Source organism: Anoplopoma fimbria, chromosome 10 (assembly GCF_027596085.1).
Source record: "Anoplopoma fimbria isolate UVic2021 breed Golden Eagle Sablefish chromosome 10, Afim_UVic_2022, whole genome shotgun sequence".
Classification (NCBI taxonomy): domain Eukaryota; kingdom Metazoa; phylum Chordata; class Actinopteri; order Perciformes; family Anoplopomatidae; genus Anoplopoma; species Anoplopoma fimbria.
Genome location: NC_072458.1, coordinates 2,255,866 through 2,278,912, shown reverse-complemented (window position 1 = coordinate 2,278,912; position 23,047 = coordinate 2,255,866). Strand labels below are relative to the sequence as shown.

At 41.7% G+C, this 23,047-nt stretch overlaps 1 protein-coding gene across 3 annotated transcripts; it reads left to right on the top strand.

Moving 5' to 3' along the window:
- Positions 1-1,376: 1,376 nt before the first annotated feature.
- Positions 1,377-22,890, top strand: igf2bp3 (insulin-like growth factor 2 mRNA binding protein 3). 3 transcript variants are annotated; one of them, XM_054606176.1, is made up of 16 exons: positions 1,377-1,415; positions 2,122-2,299; positions 3,329-3,389; positions 8,963-9,011; positions 12,770-12,821; positions 13,092-13,155; positions 13,919-14,197; positions 15,311-15,445; positions 15,894-16,016; positions 16,213-16,348; positions 17,336-17,467; positions 18,626-18,748; positions 18,883-18,960; positions 19,204-19,335; positions 19,485-19,598; positions 19,850-22,890. In XM_054606176.1, exons 2-16 carry the CDS (start codon positions 2,125-2,127, stop codon positions 19,949-19,951), a joined length of 1,755 nt encoding a protein of 584 aa, XP_054462151.1. In that variant the 5' UTR covers positions 1,377-1,415; positions 2,122-2,124; the 3' UTR covers positions 19,952-22,890. The 3 variants fall into 3 exon arrangements, with proteins under 3 accessions (XP_054462151.1, XP_054462150.1, XP_054462152.1); XM_054606175.1 differs by lacking the exon at positions 1,377-1,415 and adding an exon at positions 1,743-2,024; XM_054606177.1 differs by lacking the exon at positions 1,377-1,415 and having other exon boundaries at positions 1,743-2,299; positions 18,629-18,748.
- Positions 22,891-23,047: the final 157 nt, after the last annotated feature.

The window sequence follows — 23,047 nt, the reverse complement described above, 5'->3', positions numbered from 1 at the left end:
ATTATACCAGGGTACTCCCAGTACAGTATGCTAAGTGTTTGTAATTATTTTGTCCAGCTTTGCATATATGTTAGAAAAAAACCCACTCAGTAACAACACAATGAAGTTCAACAACTCTGCAAAACGCAGCTTCCAAAATGTCCATAAAGTTGAATCAAACCTCTCTAACAAAACAATAACTGAACATTATGACCTTCATGAAGGTATAAAGCACGGCAGGACTGTTATATCACTGCATTTGATAGATAGATAGATAGATAGATAAGTATATAGATGTATATGTAGCTCTGATATTATACAGGCCTTAGTGCCACTACTACCCTGAGCCTTCCTCGTAGCATTTATTGCATTCATATTAGTTGTTGCACTTACTGTATTCGTATCAGTTCGCTGCACTTATTGAATTCGTATTTGTTTACTGCACTTATCCTATTCGTAGTAGTTTGTAGCACTTATTATATTCGTATTAGTCTGTTGCAATTATTGTTTTCGTAGTAATTTGCCTCTGCACTATACTTTTGCTCTGGTTTATGCTTTAAGATGCTTGTTTAAGAAAGGAGATGCACTTATGACTTCTGGTGACTAGTAGTTCTCTTGAATACCTATGTTGAACACACTTATTGTAAGTCGCTTTGGATAAAAGCTTCTGCTAAATGACTGTAATGTAATGTAATGTAATGTAATGTAATGTAATGTAATGCCATCAACAGGTATGATTTCAGCTCCCAACTAGTCCTGTAAATACAGACAGCTCCACGCAGAGTGACTATCGGCCTTCTACCGATTTACTAAACATCTTACTGACATTTATCTGTTTGTATGTTAAGACATGGACTCCACATGTGATTGACTTGGGCTGTGCGTTACATAGGACGCTAGGGGCACTTGAGTGTAGGAAACCCCTCCTCCCTCCCTGAATGCAGAGCCATGCCGGAGGTACAGCAGAGAACAACCCGCCATGTGCATTCGGTCCACATGGCCAACGCCTCCTCGTTGTGCCAAACGCTCTGAAAGTTGGATTTAAAAAAGCACCGTGGCTGTGCATTCATCTCGCCCAAATATCCCTCAATACCACGCAGTGTGGGCCTGCTTGTTGGACTTTGAGTCGTGGATCAGGGGAGGGCATGGCTCCACTAGCTGGAGAAGATGGATGCCGTCATGTGGATAGTAGTACGTGTCACTGCGCAGGGCACTCCCCTGGTCAAGTTTCTTCAAATTAAAAACGTGTCCAGCATGCAATTTAACAATATAGTGCAACATCATTTATGAATGGCCCCTCCTCCTGCTCCTCCTGTGTCATCAGTAAAGCGCACTTAACACAGCCGTGCGCAAAAGCCCCGCAATATTCAACGTCGTCTTACTATTCCTCAGCCGACCAATGGGAGTGGAGGCTTTGCAGAGAAAGGCATACTAATGTGATTCTAGTAGAGATACACTGGGTTTCTCACGGAATCCCTTTACGCACATAGCTCGCCAGGTTTTTCCCCCAACACCAATCCACTCTTCCCCTCCTCTCTCTCTCCACTCCCCTCTGCTGTCCCCACCCCAGATTCCCGTGCAATTTTCCCCAATCCCAAACACTTAATTGAGCAATTGGGATTCCTCACGTGTGGGCTGATTTGTAGTTTGAACACGTGGCTCATTCAAAAAAAAAAAAAAAAAAAAAAAAAAAAAAGCCGGAATAGCAGAGGATTTTTTTTTCTTCTTCACCCTCTTCTTCTTCTTCTTCTTCTTCTGTAGACTCAGAGGCGGCCGCCTGCCTTACCGTGTGTGACATTCTCTGTCTCTTTGCCAAAGGGGGTTTGGAGGAAGACACAAAGTAGTTTCTCCTCCTTTTCACCCAGCCCGCCATCGTTTTTGGAGACACGAGATTAATAATTGAGCATTTATTTATTGCGATAGAGAAAGAGAGAGAGAGAGAGAGAGAGAGACGGCCGAGGAGAGCGAACGCACTGAGAGGCTGCCAGTTTAAATCTATCTGTGGCTTGAACGACAGGGAAGCTCGCCACAGCCGCTCCGTAGTAGTAAAGATTTTTTTTTTTGGGCTACTCCAAAACACACACACTTGCACATCCGTGAGAGCAGATAACTACATCTCATCCCCCCTTTTTTTCGGCGCAGAACATGAATAAGCTGTACATTGGCAACGTGAGCGCTGAGGCCACCGAGGAGGACTTCGAAACTATCTTTGAGCAGTGGAAGATTCCGCACAGTGGTCCGTTTCTGGTCAAAACTGGCTATGCGTTTGTGGATTGCCCGGACGAGAAAGCTGCGATGAAGGCCATCGATGTTCTTTCAGGTGAGATGTGTTGTGTGTGTGTGTGGGGTTTTTTTTTTCTTTTTTTGGGGTGGTTTAAAAGTGGTGTTTTAGTAAAAAACGCACGAATTGCTTGCAATTGTGTGTAGATTGCCTTTACTTTGCTGGGTGGGGGTGGGAGGTGTAACCAAGCGTTTCTTTCTTTATCTCTCTCTCTCTCTCACACACAACCTTTACTTGGCCTTTTGACACTGTGGGCTCAAGCAAAAAAAAAAAAAAAGAAAAAAAAAAAGAAAGAAGCTGCCATGGGGGTTGAGTGAAATTCAGCTCGTGTAATTTCCCCGAGTGAAGCTTGTGTGTTTTTTTTTAAAAATGGTCGCGTAAACACAATCATGAGGATGAGGAACACTCAGGCTTCCCCCTGCTGTGCTGCGTTCATGGACGCCGAGAAGTGAACCTCATTCTGGCCTTGTTTAAATCACACAGCCCCACTTTAAGGCAAGCTTTTGAGCAGAGGCCGTGTTTGTGTTGCTGCTTTTACCAGCTTCACATTTAACTTGCACTCCCCAGTTTGTTAAACTACAGGCCTTCTCCAGAAGCCACAACTATCCCCCCTGCATTGTGAAGCCATTTCGCCCATGCTGACACACCAGGTGGTTTAATTGTGCTGGTCAAATGTAGGCCAACTATCTGAGCCACACGTTCATTTGCTTTATTTTTAATTTTTTTTAATAATTCACCTCCTCTCACGGTTTGTTATTAAATCACAGCTAGGCCTGCTCACAACGGGACACGTAAAACAAAACATTTGGCTCTTTTATATATATATATATTATTTTTTTTTACGTATTGTTCTTATGCCTGTGTGCGCTTTCATCAGTTTATATTGCTGGAATCACAATATGCTGTAAATATCTAGGACGTTGCCATGTGTACACATATGCCTGTTAATTTTTTAGGCTTCTGCACAAAATAAGAAGTAAACACTGGCCCTGAATGAGGCCTGTGAAGGAGGTCAAATGCCTGAATGACACTAATAGTTGTGCGTGTGTTTTTTTTTTTTTTAATTAGGTAAAGTTGAACTACATGGGAAAGTTCTGGAAGTGGAGCACTCTGTCCCTAAACGTCAACGGTAGGTCTCATTATTATCTGTGTTTAAATACATAGCTTGGTGCTTCTTGGTTCAACTTGTAGTAGCCACAGTTTTATAAAAAAAAAAAAAAAAAATCTTTATTCTTAAAAATAAACCTCTAACCATTTTCTTCTAAATGCCTTTTTAATGCTTACCAAGTGATATTTGCCTGGAAATGTACTTTTATGTTTCCATTGACTGTTAATTCAGTATTTTTCATTTTGCCTAAATGCTGTGGGGGTCAAAGGAAAGGGGCGTATGGTGGTGTAGGTGTAGCCAAAGGGCTCCATGTTGCTGCTCCTAAAACCGTTGTGGATTTCGGTTTAGCCAGCAAATGCCTTTAAAAAATAATAATAATAATATATTCTCACTCGCCCACCCACTAGTGTTTTTCCCCCACACACACACACTATATTATATTATTTGAGCTCCAGCCCGAGTGTGCTGTGGAGGTGGAGGCTGGATCTGATCGTCCAGGCCTGGTGGAGTCGTCCATTTGAGAAGATCTGCCCGTCATTCTCCCCGCCTGCCCTTCGCTTCCGCCCTCCTCTGCACATTGTGCTGCTGTTGCATGAGATGGACTCCCAAAACGCGAGTGGAATGGGAGGTTTTGGGCCCCAAATCACAAAAAGAAACCCACTTTAGTTTCAGACTAAGACCCCCGGGGACGCACAGAGGTTGTTCTGCTCTGTGAATGGCGCTCTGTGCTGCAGATATTGTGCAAAGTATACGTAAATCTGTGCACAGAACGTAAAAATAGCCCACTGTTGCTTTTTTGGCATTGTGTGCGTATATTTTAGTGGTGACGCAATTCGGTTACTATTAATCCTTCTCTTGAATTAAAATAAAAATGGCTCTGGCTTGGTAATTGGTGTAATGATTTCATATGAGCATTACACGTAATATGCATGGTTTATACTCTTTAAGAAAAAAAGTTTGAATGAATAATCTGATGTTTTACGCCAAATACATTTAAAAGCAGAAATACCAGATGGGACGTGAAAGGGTTTTAGACTATTACTCGTGACGTAAATTAATAGAAAGTGCGAAGAGTTGAAAAGGGATTTTTTTTGTGTGTGTGTGTGTGTTGAGCTGGACGTCACACAAGCTTCCTCTGGCAGCTTGACAGGCTATTTGGTCTAAAATGCATCTTGGGGATAAATAAACCAGGTGAGCTAAATGGGGAATTTTATGTCAAATCTTGAGACGATCCTCCAAATTTCCCTGATCAGGGAAAAAAAAAAAAAAAAAAAAAATGGCGATTTTGCTGTGTCTTTCAGTGCAGCCTGCTGTGGTGGCTATGGCAGCAACAGAGTCGAGTTTCAGCCACACTTCAAAAAAAGTATAAAGTGCCCTCCCTTTACAACATGGGACACAGCAGCAGTCAATGGGAACAGTATTCTGAGGATAGGCTGCACACACACGCTGGTGCTCTGAGGCCCCTCTTTGCATTCCAACCTGCAAATATGAACTGGGGGGGCTCGGCCAATCACCATGGTTTAACCTTTGAACCCATCAGTAAGGGGAAGTGCTACAGCAGACAGAGATCAAGGCGGGGTGGCTACAGTTTGGTGCTCATGAAGATAGAATCGTGAAGGGTGACATGCTATGTATTGTGGTGATTCACGCTGGGCAAAATAAATCATGTAATCAATGGTCACATTCGTAAAAACATGTATAGCTACATAAGGCGAAACTAGAACATCATCTGCGTTCAATAATAATAATAATACAAATAAAAGCCGTTAAATATGTTGTCCTCGGATGCATTCTATAGTAGTATTTAGCTAAAAAAATCTTAAAGACATCTAACTTGCATTTACATTTCACTTCCTGGATTCTAAAGCGTTTGTGTCTTTTTTATTTTTATTTATTTTTATTTAATCTGGCATTTTAAAGATGACACCCACTTGTTGACAACATTTTGAGAATTTATTTTTTTCCCCTGAGTATGAATGTGAAATGTGTGATAGTAAACTAAGCTTTAATCAGAAAATTACAGGTATATATACATTTCAGTTAAAATGGCTATATTTTATACAATTGGCCAGAACGCCTTAAAATGGCAATTTTATTTTCATGTTTGACCCTGATCTTTACAACAATTTATTGAATTGCTTGTTAGTGCAACTAGGGCTTGTTTATTTTTGCCAACAGATACTAATTGAGTGAGTTTTTTTTATTTTTATATTTCACTCCAAATATTTTATGTAATCCTTAATTGTAAGGTAAACTGAGTTGCATTGGAGTCATGATTGTTTAGACTCTGACTTGATATCCTGGGTCAGATGATGCTCCTGTTATTGGATAAATTCACAAAATAAATGTATCTTTCACATTCCCATGTAAACATGTACAGAGGGAGAGAAAATGGCATGGCTGTAGGAAGTGTGACCCAAAGTGTGTGTGTTTTGTGTATATATGTGTGTGTGTGAGGGAACCGGACGTTAAACATGCTTTGTTCATGGGGGCTTTCTGCTTAGTTGGATAACACACAGAGCGTAACAATTGTTTTCAGTGAGTGGTGTCAAGTTTCAGTCTTTTTGCCTTTATTTTTATATAGTTTTTTTTTTTTTTTTTTTTACTCAATAAATTGAGACAATGGTGTAGATGGTGTCAGTGCTGTTTGTAGAAATGACTCCTGGTTCTTATTACAAGAATTCTGGGTCATGGGGTCACTGGGGCCCCACCTGCAAAAACTGGGATTTAGGACGGAGACTTTGGGTCCTGGAGATCTATGAATGTGGCCTCTTGTTTTAGACTGCGAGCCAAGGATCCTTAACGCTCCATCCTGCTATGCTCAAATCAGAATGACACAGCAAGTTTTCTGTTTTCTTAAATGTATATAAATTGTATTTCATGTTGCTGGGAGGTAGACACATATGCGTAATAGTGTTTGCAGAAGTTGAGTTTTTATTTTTTTTATTATTTTTTTTTTCTTACTGATATTCAACACATTAGAATTCTCTAAGGGAAGTCTAATCTATGCAAACGGAAATGTCAAAGTTCGCTTATGTGTGCATACAAGGCCTGTCAGTGGACAGCGAAAACCCGACTGTGTAGAGTTTAGTCACTCAGAACCTCTGCATACTGATCAGCCAATGGCTGTTGAGTCCAGGTCTCATGTGTCCCACACCGTCCCTGATGGTGTTGATATAGTCAGTGAGGATGTATGATTTAAGAGATGGAGGTGTAGTGCAGTCTAAAGGTGCTTGGCTTGTTAATACCTCTTATTTTTATGGATGCATATGTGTGCGTGATGTCCACAGTGGAGGCCCGTAGGTCTCAGCTGGGCGGCGAATGAAGCAGGCGAACATGTAGAATATGGTCCAGTCATTTTTTTTTTTTTTTTTTAAAGTAAATAAGGAGCCGGGCCTCCTCTAGGCCATCACATGACGAGCCTTCCCCAGTCACTCCTGGCACTCCCCTCCTTCCCTCCCCCTCCCACTTTTAACCCCCGCTCTACATGTTCCTGTCAGTGGACTTGTTCGTGTCCATGGCAACAGGGCCCCACCCCCACAGGGCAGAGAGGGCCCTTGTTACCCTTGCCTGAAACAGGGCTAGCCCCCTCACACACACACACACACACACACACACACACACACACACACACCCCCCCTCCCCAAATCAAAGGCTTGGACTAGGGAATGTATACCACCCCCAACCCCCACCCAATACCCTGGCTGACTTCTTCTGTGTGTGGAGCTATAGGTTAATCCGACTGGAAGTGCTTGGTGCATTTGCACATTTCGCATGGCGTTCCCACCGCAATGCAGAGCATACAGAATGTGTGGGGAGAGGGGGCCGGATCAGCCAGGAATGGCACCGTAGGCCGGAAAGGGCTGGAATTCCTCTTGAAAGTTATTTGGGAATTTTCTTTACAATTTGCCCTTTTAGAATTAAAGAGTATCCTAATGTCTCAAAATTAAATATGCAGTTGCTATAAAGTATGCTGCTTTAGCTTGATTACGGTCGTAGTGGCTAAGCTGAGGAATTTCAACTACTGCTGCCCTTGTTGCACAAGTGCAGTACGTTTTTACTGCCTAGAAGGGCTTGTGTGTAAACCTTTTTTGTTTCTCAAATTTTAGGTGTAATGTGTGAGTTTATAAATGCTGCACGTTTATAGGGTGTTTTCTTCTAAACAGCAGATTAGAAAACAACCACCAACAGCGGAGCCATTTGTACAAGTGGAATAGCTGCATTTAGACGTCTTTTAACAGCTCAGTGGCGCTCGGGGAAAAGAACAAGCTGTGTGTGTAGTATCACCCTATACCGTAAAGTTTTTAAACAGAAGACAGGAAAGGATGTGTAAACAGTGTGACTTAAATTGGCTGCATATGTGTCACGTATGTTGAGCGTAAGGTTGGTGTGGAAATGTGTCAGGGGTCAGGGTTTGTGATTCCACATTGTTTGTGCGTGTTAAAGCCTCAGCTCCCAGCCATATGTACATTTTGTTCCTTTAGATCTGTGCATATCAACAGGCAGTGGACTTTGGAGTGGCCTGCACTTTTCTCACATTTTTAGACAACATCCACATGCATGCGGACACTTGCGAAACTCTGTGACTCATTGATCCACAAGTTTCATTGTCTCTGTGACCTCCACTCATACCCGCTGCTGTAGACAACATGCAACTAAATTTGGGGATCTTTTCAAGCTAAAAGGATGAATTGGGGATTTCTTTCCCTGTCGTTTCTGGTGACGGAGCACAGCAGCACCATTGTGACTAGCTAGTCTCCACTTGCTTCTGCTGTATGCACACACTCTACACACAAGCATGCAATTTTGATACTCCCCGTTCTGTGTGACGCGGCCAGCGGAGATTCCCTTTGGTTTCTGTTTTAGCACCTGCAGCACCCCTCCCTCCCTTCCCCCATTTTTGATACAACAGCTGGATGCTCCCGGATAAGTGTCTATTTTAGTTTAAAAGAGTGGACTTGAGCCTTGCAGTGGTTGATTCCTCATTATGCAATGCTACCAGGCACACGCTTGCCCTCGAACTGTGTATACAAGAGATCAGATGCATCTTCACCTGTCCAATCATTTTTTTTTTTCTCCCCCTCTGTGCTCCTCTTGATGCTACTTCTTTCTGCCGCTTCACAATCCTGCTTCTCTTCCCCATCTCGATCTTCACACCCTCTGTGACACAATTGGTGATTTGGGATAAAAGGCATGATGTGTTTTAGGATAATTATAATTTTGAGCGCCCACAACTCAATTTAGGCCACCGCGTCGTGATTCCAAATCACCCCTTTGCCCACTTTTTCTCCAATCACTTCCTCCCACGTTATACTCTGGGTGTCTCAGTGCACCTGCTGGGTTGTGAATAGAATTAAAGCAAACGTCATATCTGCAGCTTCTCCACCCTGGTTTTTATCTCGCTAGAAGGTGGAGAGAATGAAGAGCTACTGCTGTGTTTTTTTTTTTTTTTTTTTTGTGTCATTGTTCTCTTGGTTTTGTCAGCAACTAACTGTCTCTCTCCCCTCTTCATTCCCATCTACCTCCCATCAATTTATTTTCTCTCCCTCTTCCTTTATCCAACCCCCACCCCTTTTTCCTCGTTTTCTCTCCAGGAGCTGTAAGCTGCAGATCAGGAACATCCCGCCTCACATGCAGTGGGAGGTGAGTGCTAACAGGCTGCTAACTGCTTCGAGGGCGGGGTACCATCGGGCAGCCCTAGTGGTCTCTCATTTAGTGGCCTCTGGAGTCACCTTGCCCCCCTTTGGGTTCAATTGAGCATGCGCCTCATGATCTGTTTGAACATGGCTACAAACTCAATCCAGTGAAACGCACTGGCAGGGGTGGAACTGTGATTGGTATCACAGAAAGTATTGAAAATATAAGTAATCGGTGGTAAAGATGTTACGGTTGAAATCTGACAATTTAGCTGCCCTTATACTTTTGGAAACCAGGACAGGTGGTCGCAGTTTGTTTAGCAAAGACATTGGAGTTCAAAGAGTAAGGTCTTGTGTGGTTTGGCTGGGTTAGGGATGCGAGGAAGCTTTCAGCAGTTACATTATCTTAGTAACATCATATGGCCAGTGGTATTGGCGTCTTGCTAAGCATGTCTTTAAAGCATTTTGAAAACAAAAAAAAGATTGCTGTTGAATTTATTCTTGGGCGACACAGGATCTGATGTGTTTAGAAAGGCAGACATGAATTAATTGTTCGGTCATGGTGTTTTCAACACTGATCACATGTGCTAGTTTGAAAGAAAATGCCTTTCCACACAGTGTTTTTCTTGGAGAAAAAAAAAATGAAAACAAGATAAACCAAGTTTGTTTTTTTGTTTGAGGGGGTTGTGAACATTCATGTGACAGCGGTTTCAGCGGATCCCTGGCCAACCCAACCGTGCTAATCGTTATATGGATTATGGGATATTTATATAATTTTTTTTAAGAAGACCTACCTCAATTTGACAGTTATGTTTGTGTGCCTAGTTTACAAAATGAGTCTGGGGGAAAAAGGCCTTTCAAAAAAATTTGAGGCAAATATTTCAATGTTTCCTTGACATGCAGAGGGGGAAGAAAATAACAATTGAGTGCAATGCATGCAATCACTGACCATGCAAGAAAGAAAATTAGGGCCGTCAGCGAGCAAAAAAAATCTGAGTCAACAAAGACATTAATTAGTTGATTTAATCAAGTGATCAGGGAAACTGAGTTTCTCCACAAAGAATCACACGAGCACCACTTCAAATCTTGTGCCTACCAAAGATGTGCTCATAGGTTTATGAGAAATGAGTCATTCAGCATTAAAAAAAGCATTGAATTACTAATTGACTTCTTAGAAATCTTAGTTGACTAGGACCAAAGCGACCGATAAGTCGACTTATCAAGGCGGCAGCCCTACGCTAAATGTCTAAAGCTTTTGATAAAGTTTTGATTCTGTAAAGATTCTACTGTATCATGATTTAAGGACGGAGTTTATGGTGTCTAAGAATATATTACAAGGCCATTACCTCAAACTACTGTATACTACTGACACTGTTAACTAAATTATGATGCAGCATAAACTCTACAAAAGTACTTGTACAATTCTAATGAGATACAGTTCAATAGATAAGAAACAAATGTTGTTTCTGCCAGCACATTTGTAACAAAGCAGCTTTGACAGAGGTCACGCATAAAGAAAAATAACAAAAACAAAAATTCACAGCTTTCAGTGAATCCTCTCCGATAGTTTTACACACAACTGTTCCAACACAGGCAATCTTGATTTAAGCTTAAAAGTGACCCTTGATACGCAAAAATACAACCACACGTTGTCTGAGACAAATTCATTAGAAAAACATGTCTTGAGCCTCAGGTTCAGAATTGTGTGCATAGTACTTTTTTTGTGTGCATACAATGGAGAAAGCTGTAACACAGCATTTTTTGCCGGGTACGTCAGCACTGACGCCTAGTTTGTAATACTTCATGTGCCATATGCTCTATCACTATTGTTACCTCCTTCTGAGGTAACAATAGTGCATTTATTTAAATGTAAACCTTTTGAGATTGCCTCTTAAAATCTTAATTAATTCCACTTGTTTTTTTCATTGCATTAAGGGTTAACAGGCAAAAAGATGTCACATAAAAAGGAATAATATCAAAAGATATGAGCTGTCGTATGGTCAGATTTCAAGGCCACTGCCTGAAAAGTGAATGTTGAGCAACAATCGTGTGGGACTGTGCATTGCATGTCCTTCCTTCTCCGCATGTGATAAGCGTTCGATTTGAAACACTTTGGTATTCAGTGTCTGCGTCACATTCTACTCTGATTACACACTAATCGGCTGAGCCCACGTAAATTTTCAACATATTTAAAGTTGAATGACAAATTTCACTGTAGCTTTTTTTTTTTCTTTTAAATCCTATGTGTGAAACTCAAGATCTCATTGTTGACCTCCCTGTGGAATCTCATGTGGCAGTAACAGCTTTACGTGACTGTTTTTTTCCCTCTTCCCTCTGCAGAGGTTTAGCCCTGATAGCGTGTGCCTGTAGCTTTGTTCAGTTTAAATTTTCTGCTCCATAAGGACTATGGAAGGCTAATGAGAATAACAAAAAAAATGTTGTATTCTAAATGGTAAAGTTAACACAAGATTTCAGCCTGATTCTCTGTGAGATCAAATGGCTGCAGAGAGGCTGTGTTTTGTAATGGTGGGCTCGCTTTTCCTACGCATGTCCCTCAACAACAGCTCCAGATCCATCCATGTTCCTAAGATGTAGCAAGCTGTTTGCTTTCTCAAAAGGTGACATGGAGGTTTCTCTCCCCCAGAGGGGGGATGGGTTAGAAGAATGGAAAAACAGAGTAGGAGACCTTTTTGATGCAAAGGCCTTGTATGTATCTTATCAGGTAGATAAGACAATGGGTCATGGTGTGCGTGTGTGTGTGTGTGTGTAGCCTTAAAGAGAGCGAACAGTGTTGAGCATAGTGGCGTGTTCACAAGCTGTAGTGGGTGGATGGGCCTTGGACCGTTCCCCCTTTCCCCTCCATGTGGACTGATTCACAGAATGTGTAGCATGAAGTCGTACCCCTCCCCCAGCCACTGCTTCCTGCTGGAATGCACCCCACCCTTTCCTGAATGGCCTGGATTCCCATTGGCTGTGCTCGGTAGACGGTCAGTTATGGCATCCAGCCAGCAGCCAGCAACTCTTGCCTTCAGGGAACTCGTATCGGCGCAGGAGCAGCCAATGGCGGGGAGCAGAGATGGCAGGGAGGCGGGAGGTTGCATGGTTGGTGGGTTGGTTGAGTGGGGGGTTGCAGGGCCGCTGTCTTGTTGGCTAGAAAGCGGGGTTGAGCTCTTGGGGGTGTGGCCTTGGATTAAACTGAGCATGGTCGGATGTCTTAGCTTAGCTTGGAACCCTCGCTCCCCCTCTCGCCCACATTTGATCACAACTATAAATTGAAAACCCTGTGGTCTCCAGATTTGGGCAGGTGGTCAGCTTGGTGTGGCTTTCTTTGAATGCATTTTTAATAAAGCAATTTTTTTTGGCCATTTGCCTTTTTTGGGTTTTAAATATATATATTTATTTATTTATTTTATGCCAATATTTAAAAAGTAACAATTAAATCCATTTGAGATTTTAAAAAATAATCTTAAAATGGTGTGTTTTTATTTTTACAATGAATAATGGGTACTTTTTAAAAAGATGTTGCTCAGCACCATACAAGCGACGGGAGGGGAGAGTCATAATTTGAGGTAGACAGGCTTTTACAAGAAGGTAGCAAATGTATCCACGTAACTCAACATTGAACTCGGGTTCAGAATTAATGGACTGTGTTCTGGTCGTGAGCTGGGCTGGTTCCTGCAAATGAGCTTTGCTCACGAACAGGTTCTGGTCAAAGGCCTTCAAGGGCTCTGAGTAATCGTGGCTTTTTCTTTCTCTTTCTCCCAGGTTTTGGATGGTATGCTTGCTCAGTATGGTACAGTAGAGAGCTGTGAACAAGGTAAAAACTGACTTCTTTAATTTGCCTAAAATGAAATTCCACCACCTTGCCTCAACTCGCCTTTTATACTGCATTCAAAATGTGTCTTACATGCTTTATGTTACAACTGCAAACGCTTGTTAAAGAATTTATTTTATTTTCCAAAAATGCATCATTGCAATTTCTGAAGTAAATAATCTTTTACTGTATAACCTATGTTAAAAGCCCATGTTGGTAAATTGTGTCGGTGCCATTGAATGTGTCTATTGACTCTGCTGTGTTCTCCCACAGTAAACACTGACACAGACACTGCAGTAGTCAACGTTCGATATGCAGCCAAGGACCAGGCCAGGCTGTGAGTATATACACGCACACGCAGTGTATTCACATCATTAACCTCCAGCTCATCTGTCTTGATGTCTTTGACATGGATCTGCTCAAGTTTTTCACTCTAGCTAGCATTTTCTGTTGGAAATGACATCAACCTCCTCTGTCTAGTGTTCTTACAGTGCACCTGATTTCATCCTCCCAAAAACCAGTCAAGTTTAATTTGACATGCAATGATGACGGGGAGGAGGGGGGGAAGTGTGTATGTGTTGGAGAGGGAAGGGGGGGGGGGGGGGGTAAATTAGCCATCTGGTGCCCCCTGGTGTACATGAATCACACTACAATGTTGTTCTCTGCACGAGTGGTTGAAGGATTCTTAGGCATAATTGATTGTTTCACTACAAATCCTTCAGGCTGACAAGGCGGGCTTGTACGAGTTGTGAATGCTATCTTGAGAGTGAATTTCTTGTGCCGCATGAGAATGATGTTAAGCCACTGCCCCTCAGTATGTTAGGCTTGTAAGGACCTTAACTTCTTGTCATTTGAGACATGAACTGTTTAAATTTACACCCAAACCCCCTTGATTTTGGCCCCACTGCTTGGATTCTCCCATTGATGAGGAAATGGGAGAGAAATCAAACCTGATGCTTTGTGGGTTCAAGAAATCTGTTTGGCAATTCAGGGTATTTCACTCCATGACTGATGTCTAAAAGCCTTCCTGTGTTGTTAAATCATACCTGCGCAGTGGTTATCCAGAGCTTTCTAGACTGACGTCTCTGTATGCTCCCCAGTGCAATGGAGAAGCTGAACGGATCTATGATGGAGAACTACGCCCTGAAAGTCTCGTACATCCCAGATGAGACTGCTGCAGCGGAGGGTCCTTCAGGGGGAGGCAGGAGAGGCTTTGTCCCCCGTGGATCGTCTCGTTCCGGCTCTCCAAGTATGGGCGCCCGGCCCAAAATGCAGTCGGACATCCCGCTGCGCATGCTGGTTCCCACGCAGTTTGTGGGGGCAATTATCGGCAAGGAAGGTGCCACCATCCGCAACATCACCAAACAGACACACTCAAAGTACGTAGACAGAGGTCAGGAATTATAGTGAACCAGTGAGCTGTGTCCTTTTCCATTTCTGTACCGTTGACTTCCAGGATAAAGTAGTCCGATTTTCTTTTTTTAATTATCTTTCTATTCTCCTACCCCGATAAAAGTAGTCTCTCTACATGACATCAGATCGACTGCAAATAGTCCATACTTTTCTACTTAAGCCATTTCCCACAGGCCCTGAAACTGCAGTTATTAAGCATCTCTTAAAAAAAGAACAATCTAGACATCTCACCAATGAACAATTAGAGGCCCATATCAAACATCCCATTTTTTTGTAAAATAATTGGAAAGACTTCCTCTTTGCCCTAAACAATTAGGTTTTCTAGTTATATTTTTGACCACAGCCCTGAGACTGCTCTTGTTAAAGTCTTCAATGACATCCACTTAAACACATATAGTGGAAAAGTTTCAGTCTTAAGTATTATTTGACCTAATTGCTTCATTCAACACGCTCAACCACAACATATTACTAGACAGACTGGGAAACTGTTTAGGACTCTCAGGATTCAAACCAGTTTAGTACTCAGACTAAAATAGTACCTGTCCTTCAAATAGGCAATCAGCCATGGCACATCTGAACATTAAAAAAAATGACGGTGTTCCCCAAGGCTCCATTGTTGGGCCTCTTCTGTTCAACATCTACAGCCTTAATATCTTACAAAAATGGAACAACGTGCACACACATTTTATAACTCAACAGGTGGCTGTGGTGCCCTGAGTTAGTGCAATGATTATTAAACTGAAGAGCATGTTGGCACCTCTGAAGATAAAACAGAAGTAATTGTTTTTGGACCAAAAGAAGAATGATTTTTAAGAAATCAGTGTGCACATTCAATTTCTAACATTAAAGACCACGAACATGGCCTTGCCGTAGTCATGAAACGTAGCTGAGTCCTCACTTTGACCATGAGAAGGGTTAACTCATGGGTAAATTGATTTTATTTAAGTCTTCCATTTTACTTTTCTTTTATCCTTTTAAATCCAATTTCTTTTATATTTCGTCTTAATTCCTTCCTGTCTTATACTTTGACTTGCCTTGTTATTGAAATGTACTATACATTCACTTTGCCTTTGCTCCAGGATTGACATCCATAGGAAAGAAAATGCAGGTGCAGCAGAGAAGCCCATCACAATTCACTCCACCCCTGAAGGTTGTTCGAACGCTTGTACAACAATCATGGAGATCATGCAGAAGGAAGCCCTCGACACAAAGTTGTGAGTTTGCCCCAAACAAAATGAGAGAAAAATACTATTTTCCTTATTTCAACCTGGTTCTTAGTATTTTATGTCATCTTTAAACTTGTGATAGTTAATTTTATTCATATTATTTTTTACACATTTGGCACAGCCTTTTCAATTATGCGATTGTCTTAATTACAATTCCAAAGCCATTTCTTTAAATGCCTTCGGCTACTTTTCCATGTGTTACAATCCAGTTAAAAATAATTGTTATGCATGTTGTAAAATGGTAATGTATGCATGATGCTGTGCACGGCTATCGGTGTCATAATTCGTGGATGGATAGATTGCAGGTTGCAAAGCTTGTGTATATAATGTGAAGTAATGTATGTAAGATACTGTAGATAAAATAGACACTTGTAGGAGAGGTCCGATCTGACTGTCGTAGGAGCATTTAACTAAGCAACCCATCTGTCTTGTGCAGCACTGAGGAGATCCCACTGAAGATACTTGCACACAACAACTTTGTAGGAAGGTTGATTGGAAAGGAAGGACGCAACCTGAAGAAAATCGAGCAGGACACGGGGACCAAGATCACAATCTCAGCGTAAGACTGTTTGAAGCTCACAGTTCAATGATGGCTCTTTTTATTGACTCTTTATGTGGTCTCTGTGGCCCATTCATAAAAGTGCCACTTACCAAAGTATATACTATAACATTAAAGGTGCATGTCATGCTGTCAGAATTTATAGTCCGACACAATTGTGCTCATGACTCTTCTTCCCCTTCATTTTTCTGTCCAGTCTCCAGGACTTGACTGTGTACAACCCAGAGCGGACCATCACAGTGAAGGGCTCCATCGAGGCATGTGCAAGAGCCGAGGAAGAGCTGATGAAGAAGATCAGGGAATCGTATGAGAGCGACATGGCTGCTATGAATGTAAGCATTTTTATTCAGGAAGGAAAATTATAAATATTCAAATGGTTGTGCAGTTTTTCTAATGGAAAACTGCCATTGACTTATTGCTTTGAAAGTTAACTACAGTCTGCTCCAGTAGATGAATACGGTTACTAAGTAAATACAAATATAGTACATAAAAACAGAGGCCAGATAACAGGGGGAAAAAAAAAAATTTTAAGGAAGGAAATGAGAAATGGTGGTTTAACATGTACAAAAGTGATTTGGAAATATTGTTGCCACAGCAGCACTTTCATATCCTGAATCAATTTCATAAAACTACAAAACGGAAACAATGTTTTTTTTCCACGGGGCTTATAGCTGTGTCTACTAGGTTTCTCTAAATGCCTAAAGCTGATAGAAAGCTTTCCAACTTTTGGAAATTCTGATTGGGGACTACAATTCCTTCTCAGCTGTCAGAATTGAGCTCAGTGACCTCTGTCAATTTGGGGGAAGGGAGTACTGCACCTTGGAAAAATAAATCTTATTACACAGCAGCCATGCTGTTTAGTTAATGACATAATAAATGTAAGATTTTCCACAGAATTTGTATCAGAAGAAAATGCATCAAGAACATACAGTACCAGTCAAAAGTTTGGACACAGCTTCTCATTCAACTACTTTGAAGAATCTAAAATATAAAACATATTCTGTTTTGTTGAGCATTTGTTTGTTTACCACATAATTCCATATGTGTTCCTTCATAGTTTGGATGTCTTCAATATCAATCTACAATGTATAAAAAATAAATAAAGACCATTGAATGAGAAGGTGTGTCCAAACTTTTGACTGGTACTGTAGAAGGATAGGCTGACATTTGGTTTACAAACATAACTGCTCAAAACAAGCCGATCCTGCTGGATTTTTATATTTTGGTTCTTATCTGAAGTCCTCAGTTGTGAGTTTAAAGAAGATAACTAAGCATACAACCATTAATGTGTTGATTGAAATTTTCTCATTTCACTCCAGCTCCAGTCCAACCTGATTCCAGGCTTGAATCTGAACGCTTTGGGTTTGTTCCCCAGTGGAACACCAGGCATGGGTCCCTCCATGTCCAATATGCCACCTCCGGGAGCCCACGGTGGGTGCTCATCATTTGGAGTAAGTGACGGTCTCCTTGTCAAATACAGTACAGCAGTACGCCCCCATACGCTACCCTTTCAAACCCAGGACTGGCTGCGTTTTCCATTTTAAACTCTATATTCTGCAACTCTTGGGTCAGGGTAGTGGAAACAATATAATTAATTTAAAAACATTTAGTCTTTAGCAACTCAGCCTCATGTTTACTTTTTTCCTTTAGTACAGTCCTTATGGGGGTGAGGGGCCATTTTGGGCCTCTATGCAGTCGGCGAGCAGCCAGCCCCTTGCTGTAAGTCACCCGTCCCAAAGTGCTTTGCACGGCTTGTGACTGCTCGCTGCGGGTTTAGGGCGGCTAGCTGCCCCTTAATCTTTGACCTTTTTAATGCATTCTGTTTTTTCAGGACGGCCCTAATCTTTGTGCATGAGAAAACTTAAATCCTGGAGGGCAACAGTAGTTGGCTACTAGTCAGACTTTAGATCACAAGATTTCTTTACAGTGTTCTGCAAAATATGCTGCATTTGAATTATTTTTTTTGCAAGGTAAATTGCACATCCTCAAGGTAAAACACATCCTCAGCACTAAAAGCTCTTCTCCAGATTTGTAGGCTGCAAAGTGAGTTGTTAGTATACCGTCAGATGACATATTGACTAGAATATTGGGCTTGATCCCAAATAATCCGTGCTACTACGATCCAAACCGTCTCTCCTTTTAGAGCTCAAGTCAATCACACACTAAAACACAAGTGATGTGCTGGAGCACAAGGTATCTGTTAATACAGTCTTCTCTAATTAAACATTGACTTTATATCCAGATGCCACTTTCAACCTGGTTCTCTTTTAAGATGGAATTACTAGTCATGCTTGTGTCATACTATGTTCGACGTATAAAAACATTTAGCAAATTAATTCAGAGTTTAGTTCTGAGCAGTAGAACAGATTTATAACTCTGTGGTGTTGGAACATACAGTGTGGTCTCCTTCAGAAAAAGGAACCCAATAGTAAGATATTCCTACAGGATGTAATGACCGTGGGGCATGAGCTCCAATGCAGCTTGAAAGATTGAACAGCTTTTGCTTGATCCAGTGTCTGCACTTGCACATTGGTGGCTGAAGCAGGTGGTCTGCGGTTACGGTCTGTGAGATCTCCTGGCCACAGTAGCACTAACGTGTTTAATCCCAGCAGGGACACCAAGAGTCGGAGACGGTTCACCTGTACATCCCTGCTCTCGCGGTTGGAGCCATCATTGGAAAACAGGGTCAACACATCAAACAGCTGTCACACTTTGCCGGAGCCTCAATCAAGGTGAGTGACGTTTGAAATCTCAATCATGACGTGTCGATGCTGGCTGTCTACGTGTTGTCCCTGCCTTGACTGATCGGTCTCTGGTTGTGTTTTTTTTATCGTCTATTTAATACCGTCTGTCTGCCCTCCTTCAGATTGCCCCTGCAGAAGAAGTGGGTTCCACACCACAGAGAAGGGTGACCATCGCTGGACCGCCAGAGGCTCAGTTTAAGGTGTAGTACCTCTTCACAGTCGTATAAACACACACAACACTGTTTGTAGAAACAAAAGAAGGGGGCCACCTTTTTAAACTTGATGGTAGCAGCTGTTAAGCAGCTCTTGGACTTTTTATTTGCACTCAGAATTTTCTTTCAGTATGAAAATGTTTTTTCTTGGGTTTATTATTTTTCTGGAAGAAATATCCCGTTTCTTAAATGCACCATGATTAATCTGCATTTTAACCTGTCCGGCTGCAGGCTCAGTGTCGCATCTTTGGCAAGCTGAAGGAAGAGAATTTCTTTGGACCCAAGGAAGAGGTGAAGCTTGAGGCTCAAATCAAGGTTCCTTCCTTTGCTGCTGGACGAGTCATCGGGAAAGGTGGAAAAACGGTAAAAAAAGAAAAAATGGCACCTAACTTGGCAGTAACTTACAGTTTGTTCATACAAATAAAAAATGAATTGTTAGACAGTGGAGTTTACTATCCAACTATTATCTCTGAAGTTGTAATTATTCTCACATGTCTTTATTGTGGCTGCAGGTAACTGATCTGCAGAACCTGACCTGTGCAGAGGTGGTGGTGCCCAGGGACCAGACGCCTGATGAGAATGACCAGGTCGTAGTCAAGATCAGTGGACACTTCTTTGCTTGCCAGGTAGGACTCTAAAGGAACTGAAGATGTATAGTCTGATGCTCCAGAGGCATATCGTCTTTCTTCAGCTCTGCATTTGTATAAAGGTCATGCATTCATTTACTTTAGGGCAAACTTGGCCCACAGAGACTCGGCTGTTATCGCGTACATGCTGAGAAGACTAAAAGGATCTGATTATGGTCAATACATAAAGGACTCTTTATTTGACTTCTTTGTGCTGTGATCTGATCTTAACGTGTTCTCGTGTCATCCAGCTGGCTCAGAGAAAGATCCAGGAGATCCTGGCCCAGGTGAAGAGGCAGCAGCAGCCTAAACCCTCATCTGGAGGCCAACCTCCGCAGCCCCGCAGGAAGTAAAGCTCCGGACCTGGAGGAATGGTGACTGAATCTGCCAGAAGACTCAACAGATGGACAGATGCAGAAGAGTCCAGGGGGAGAAGAGGAAGACGAGGAGTCGTAACGCTCATCTCAGGGGGTCAAAGGTTATCAGATCCCACCAAACATCCACCCCTCCTCGTCTTACTTGATGAACATTCAAGTGTGGCTAAAAAGAGATCCTACGCCATCTAAACCTCCACCCACCTCAACTCTCTGCATCTCTGTGAGAATGTACTTCTGAGGGCTCCCAACTACGTCACCTGCCCTCACATGTACGCACCCCTCGACCGCTCTCCTCCTCCCCCCACGGGTGTGTTCAATTCTTTTTTTTTTTTTGGGTCCTCTTTTTACACTACAATCACACAGAAGAAATAAGGATCCCCCTCCTATTGCCTCCTTGGTGTGGTACTTCAAACCTGACAGGATGTTTTGGTTGACTTCAGATTTTTTTTTTTTTTTTTTTTTTTTTTTTTTCTTTCAGTGTTTAATTGGTTGATGAAGCTTTCTCATGAATTTTCTGTGGAAAGGAAAAGGCATTGCTATGAAGGTCCTGGTTGGACCAACAGAGGTTTATTTTGGGGGAGGGTTGGCTCAGAATGGGTGGGCCATGTTTAGGGGAAAGATTCTTGTTTCAGGACAGGACCCCTAAAAGGGTGGATTATATTGGGCGTCCTGCCCTTGTAATGATAGTGGCATTTTATAAATTTGGATGCATTTTATAGATAGACCTATATACATAGATGAATATATATTTAGAGGTGAGGGCAGCGCCACGACTGACACTTTGGGAAACGGTGCCGAAACTGCTGCTGCCCAGGAAAACCAATTTAATATGCATTTTACTTAACTACCTCAGGATCTAGTACCTCAGAAGAGAAAAGAAAATGATTATATATATATGAAAAAAAATGTTCCTTTCTTTTTTATTTTGCTTTTGTGGTATTTTGTATACTTTATAAAGCTGATAGTCTTTGAACATTTTTATTTTTTTAAGAAAATTTAAAATTTGGTCAGCTGCCAACTGACCTTGCCTTCAACTCGGGTGCTTTAGGTGGCATTGTTCATGTGTATGTGTGACTTAAGATGACCCTGTACATAAAGTCTATTTGTACATAGAAGCCCCGGAGCAAGAGTTGGCGCCCACTCAGCTGGCGGCTGACAGGAGTATCAAGAGAAAATTGCCTCAGTTTTTTCCCCTGAGGGTCCACCATCTTCTGAAAATAAGTACAAAACATCTAAGACATGCAAGTAATGCCAACCGTACATAATTACAGCAATGCCATTTAGTTTTGGGATTGACATTGTTATTGGTAATGGTACTTTAATTTGTCAAACAAATCCTTTTTTTTTTTCTTTTTTTTTTTTTTTGGCCTTCCTAGGAGGGCCGTGGTCAGGGCAGTGCAGTGTGGACTGTATTGGTCCTCTCTCTAGCTGCCCTTCAGTCAGCAGTGTCTTTTTTTTTTTTTTTTTTTTTTTTTTTTTTTTTTTTGTCTGTTGTGTTCGCAGGCCATCTGCCACCTCCTTGACGATGGTGTCTTAGCAAAGGTCCAAGCCCGACTAGGTTTATTTTCATAGAGCAAGCTTTGTCAGTTCGGAGTGGCCCTTGTAGCCAGGCCATTAAGTCAATGTTAACGTCGTTCACTGCTTGGTGAGGGTAGGGGGAGTCACACTGATAGACGCATAACTTTTAAAACTTTTTTTTGTTTGTTTTTTGAGCTATGAGAAAATGATTTAAACAAAACATTCTCTGTAACCCACAAATGTAACTTGATACTTTGTTCAAACACGGAAAAACAAGGCACACAAAATACCGACTGAACCCTGACCTGGGGGAGTAAGAAAAGAGGAAAGGAATCCAAAACTTAAATCTCCAATTTATATCATTTGTCTCTTCATGCCGAATGTAAATATGTTGATTGTGGTAAATCTCGAGTGTACCCATGCTTCCACAGTAGAACGCCGTCTACCTCAGCTGAGGGGGTGGGGTTTGTTGTGGCACGAGGCCCCCACCCTGCCCCCACTGAGCGCCAGCGCGCATTGATACCTCAGTCCCCCGAACATTTCTTTCTATATTGGCGCGCCATCCTAACACCGCGCTTTACTGAGGGGCACAAGTGATACTTAAACATATCCCTGACACCTCCCAACTCCCTGCTTCCTTCCTGCCAAACCACCCTCTCCACCCCTTTCCCCTCCTCCGCAGTTTGTTTTGATCTACCTCTTTAGACATGTATTTGAAGTAGAGGCATTCTTCTATTTGTTAGAATTTAGCCCCCCGACCCCCTCCTTTATGGCTCCCCATGCTTCCCCAGATATGAATGAAAACTTAAACTTAAATCATGTACTCCTTAGAATTGAGAAAATAATCGAAAGTGATCAAAAATATTTTCTTTTGTCAGTGTTTATATGTACTCTTTTTGGCTCAATTGAAATCCTCAACCGATGGTTATTTCTTTCTGCTTTCTATTTTTGGTGGTGTGGCTTTCATGTATTTGAACTTTTGCTTGGGTTTTTTTTGTGAAAAAAGGTCAAATCACGTGTTTGATTTTGCATTCAATAGTTAAAATGAGAAAATACAGTTTAAAAAAAAAAAAAAAAAAAAAAAAAAAAAGGGCCTGCCTTTTTGTTGCTGATTTGAAAGACTTCAAAATAGATACAAGTCCTGTCCTTTTTTCCCTTTTGTCTTTCACAGTTGCTACACTCACTCGCTGATTCAGTAGCTGTTTTCTTCTGTTAGCATTTCTTGGCTGTGTAACGTGGAACATCTTGGTGTGAGACAGATATGAGGGACTGGGTCTCTGAGTTTTTTTGGAAAAGTGATCTAATTTTCAGCATGATATTCCCTTCACCCCCTTTCTGCAACCATGCTTGTGCCCCTTCACCTCCCCTTCACACACAGCTCCACTTGTCAAATGCCTCTGAATAAAAAAAAAAATAATAATAATTAAACTGTGGCGTTTGTCCTTTTTTCTATCCTTTTTTTAAAAAAGATGACTTACTGGCACGCTCTATATTGTGTGTCATGATCAATACATCTACTGGATTAAATTGATTATGATATACTACTACTTATGG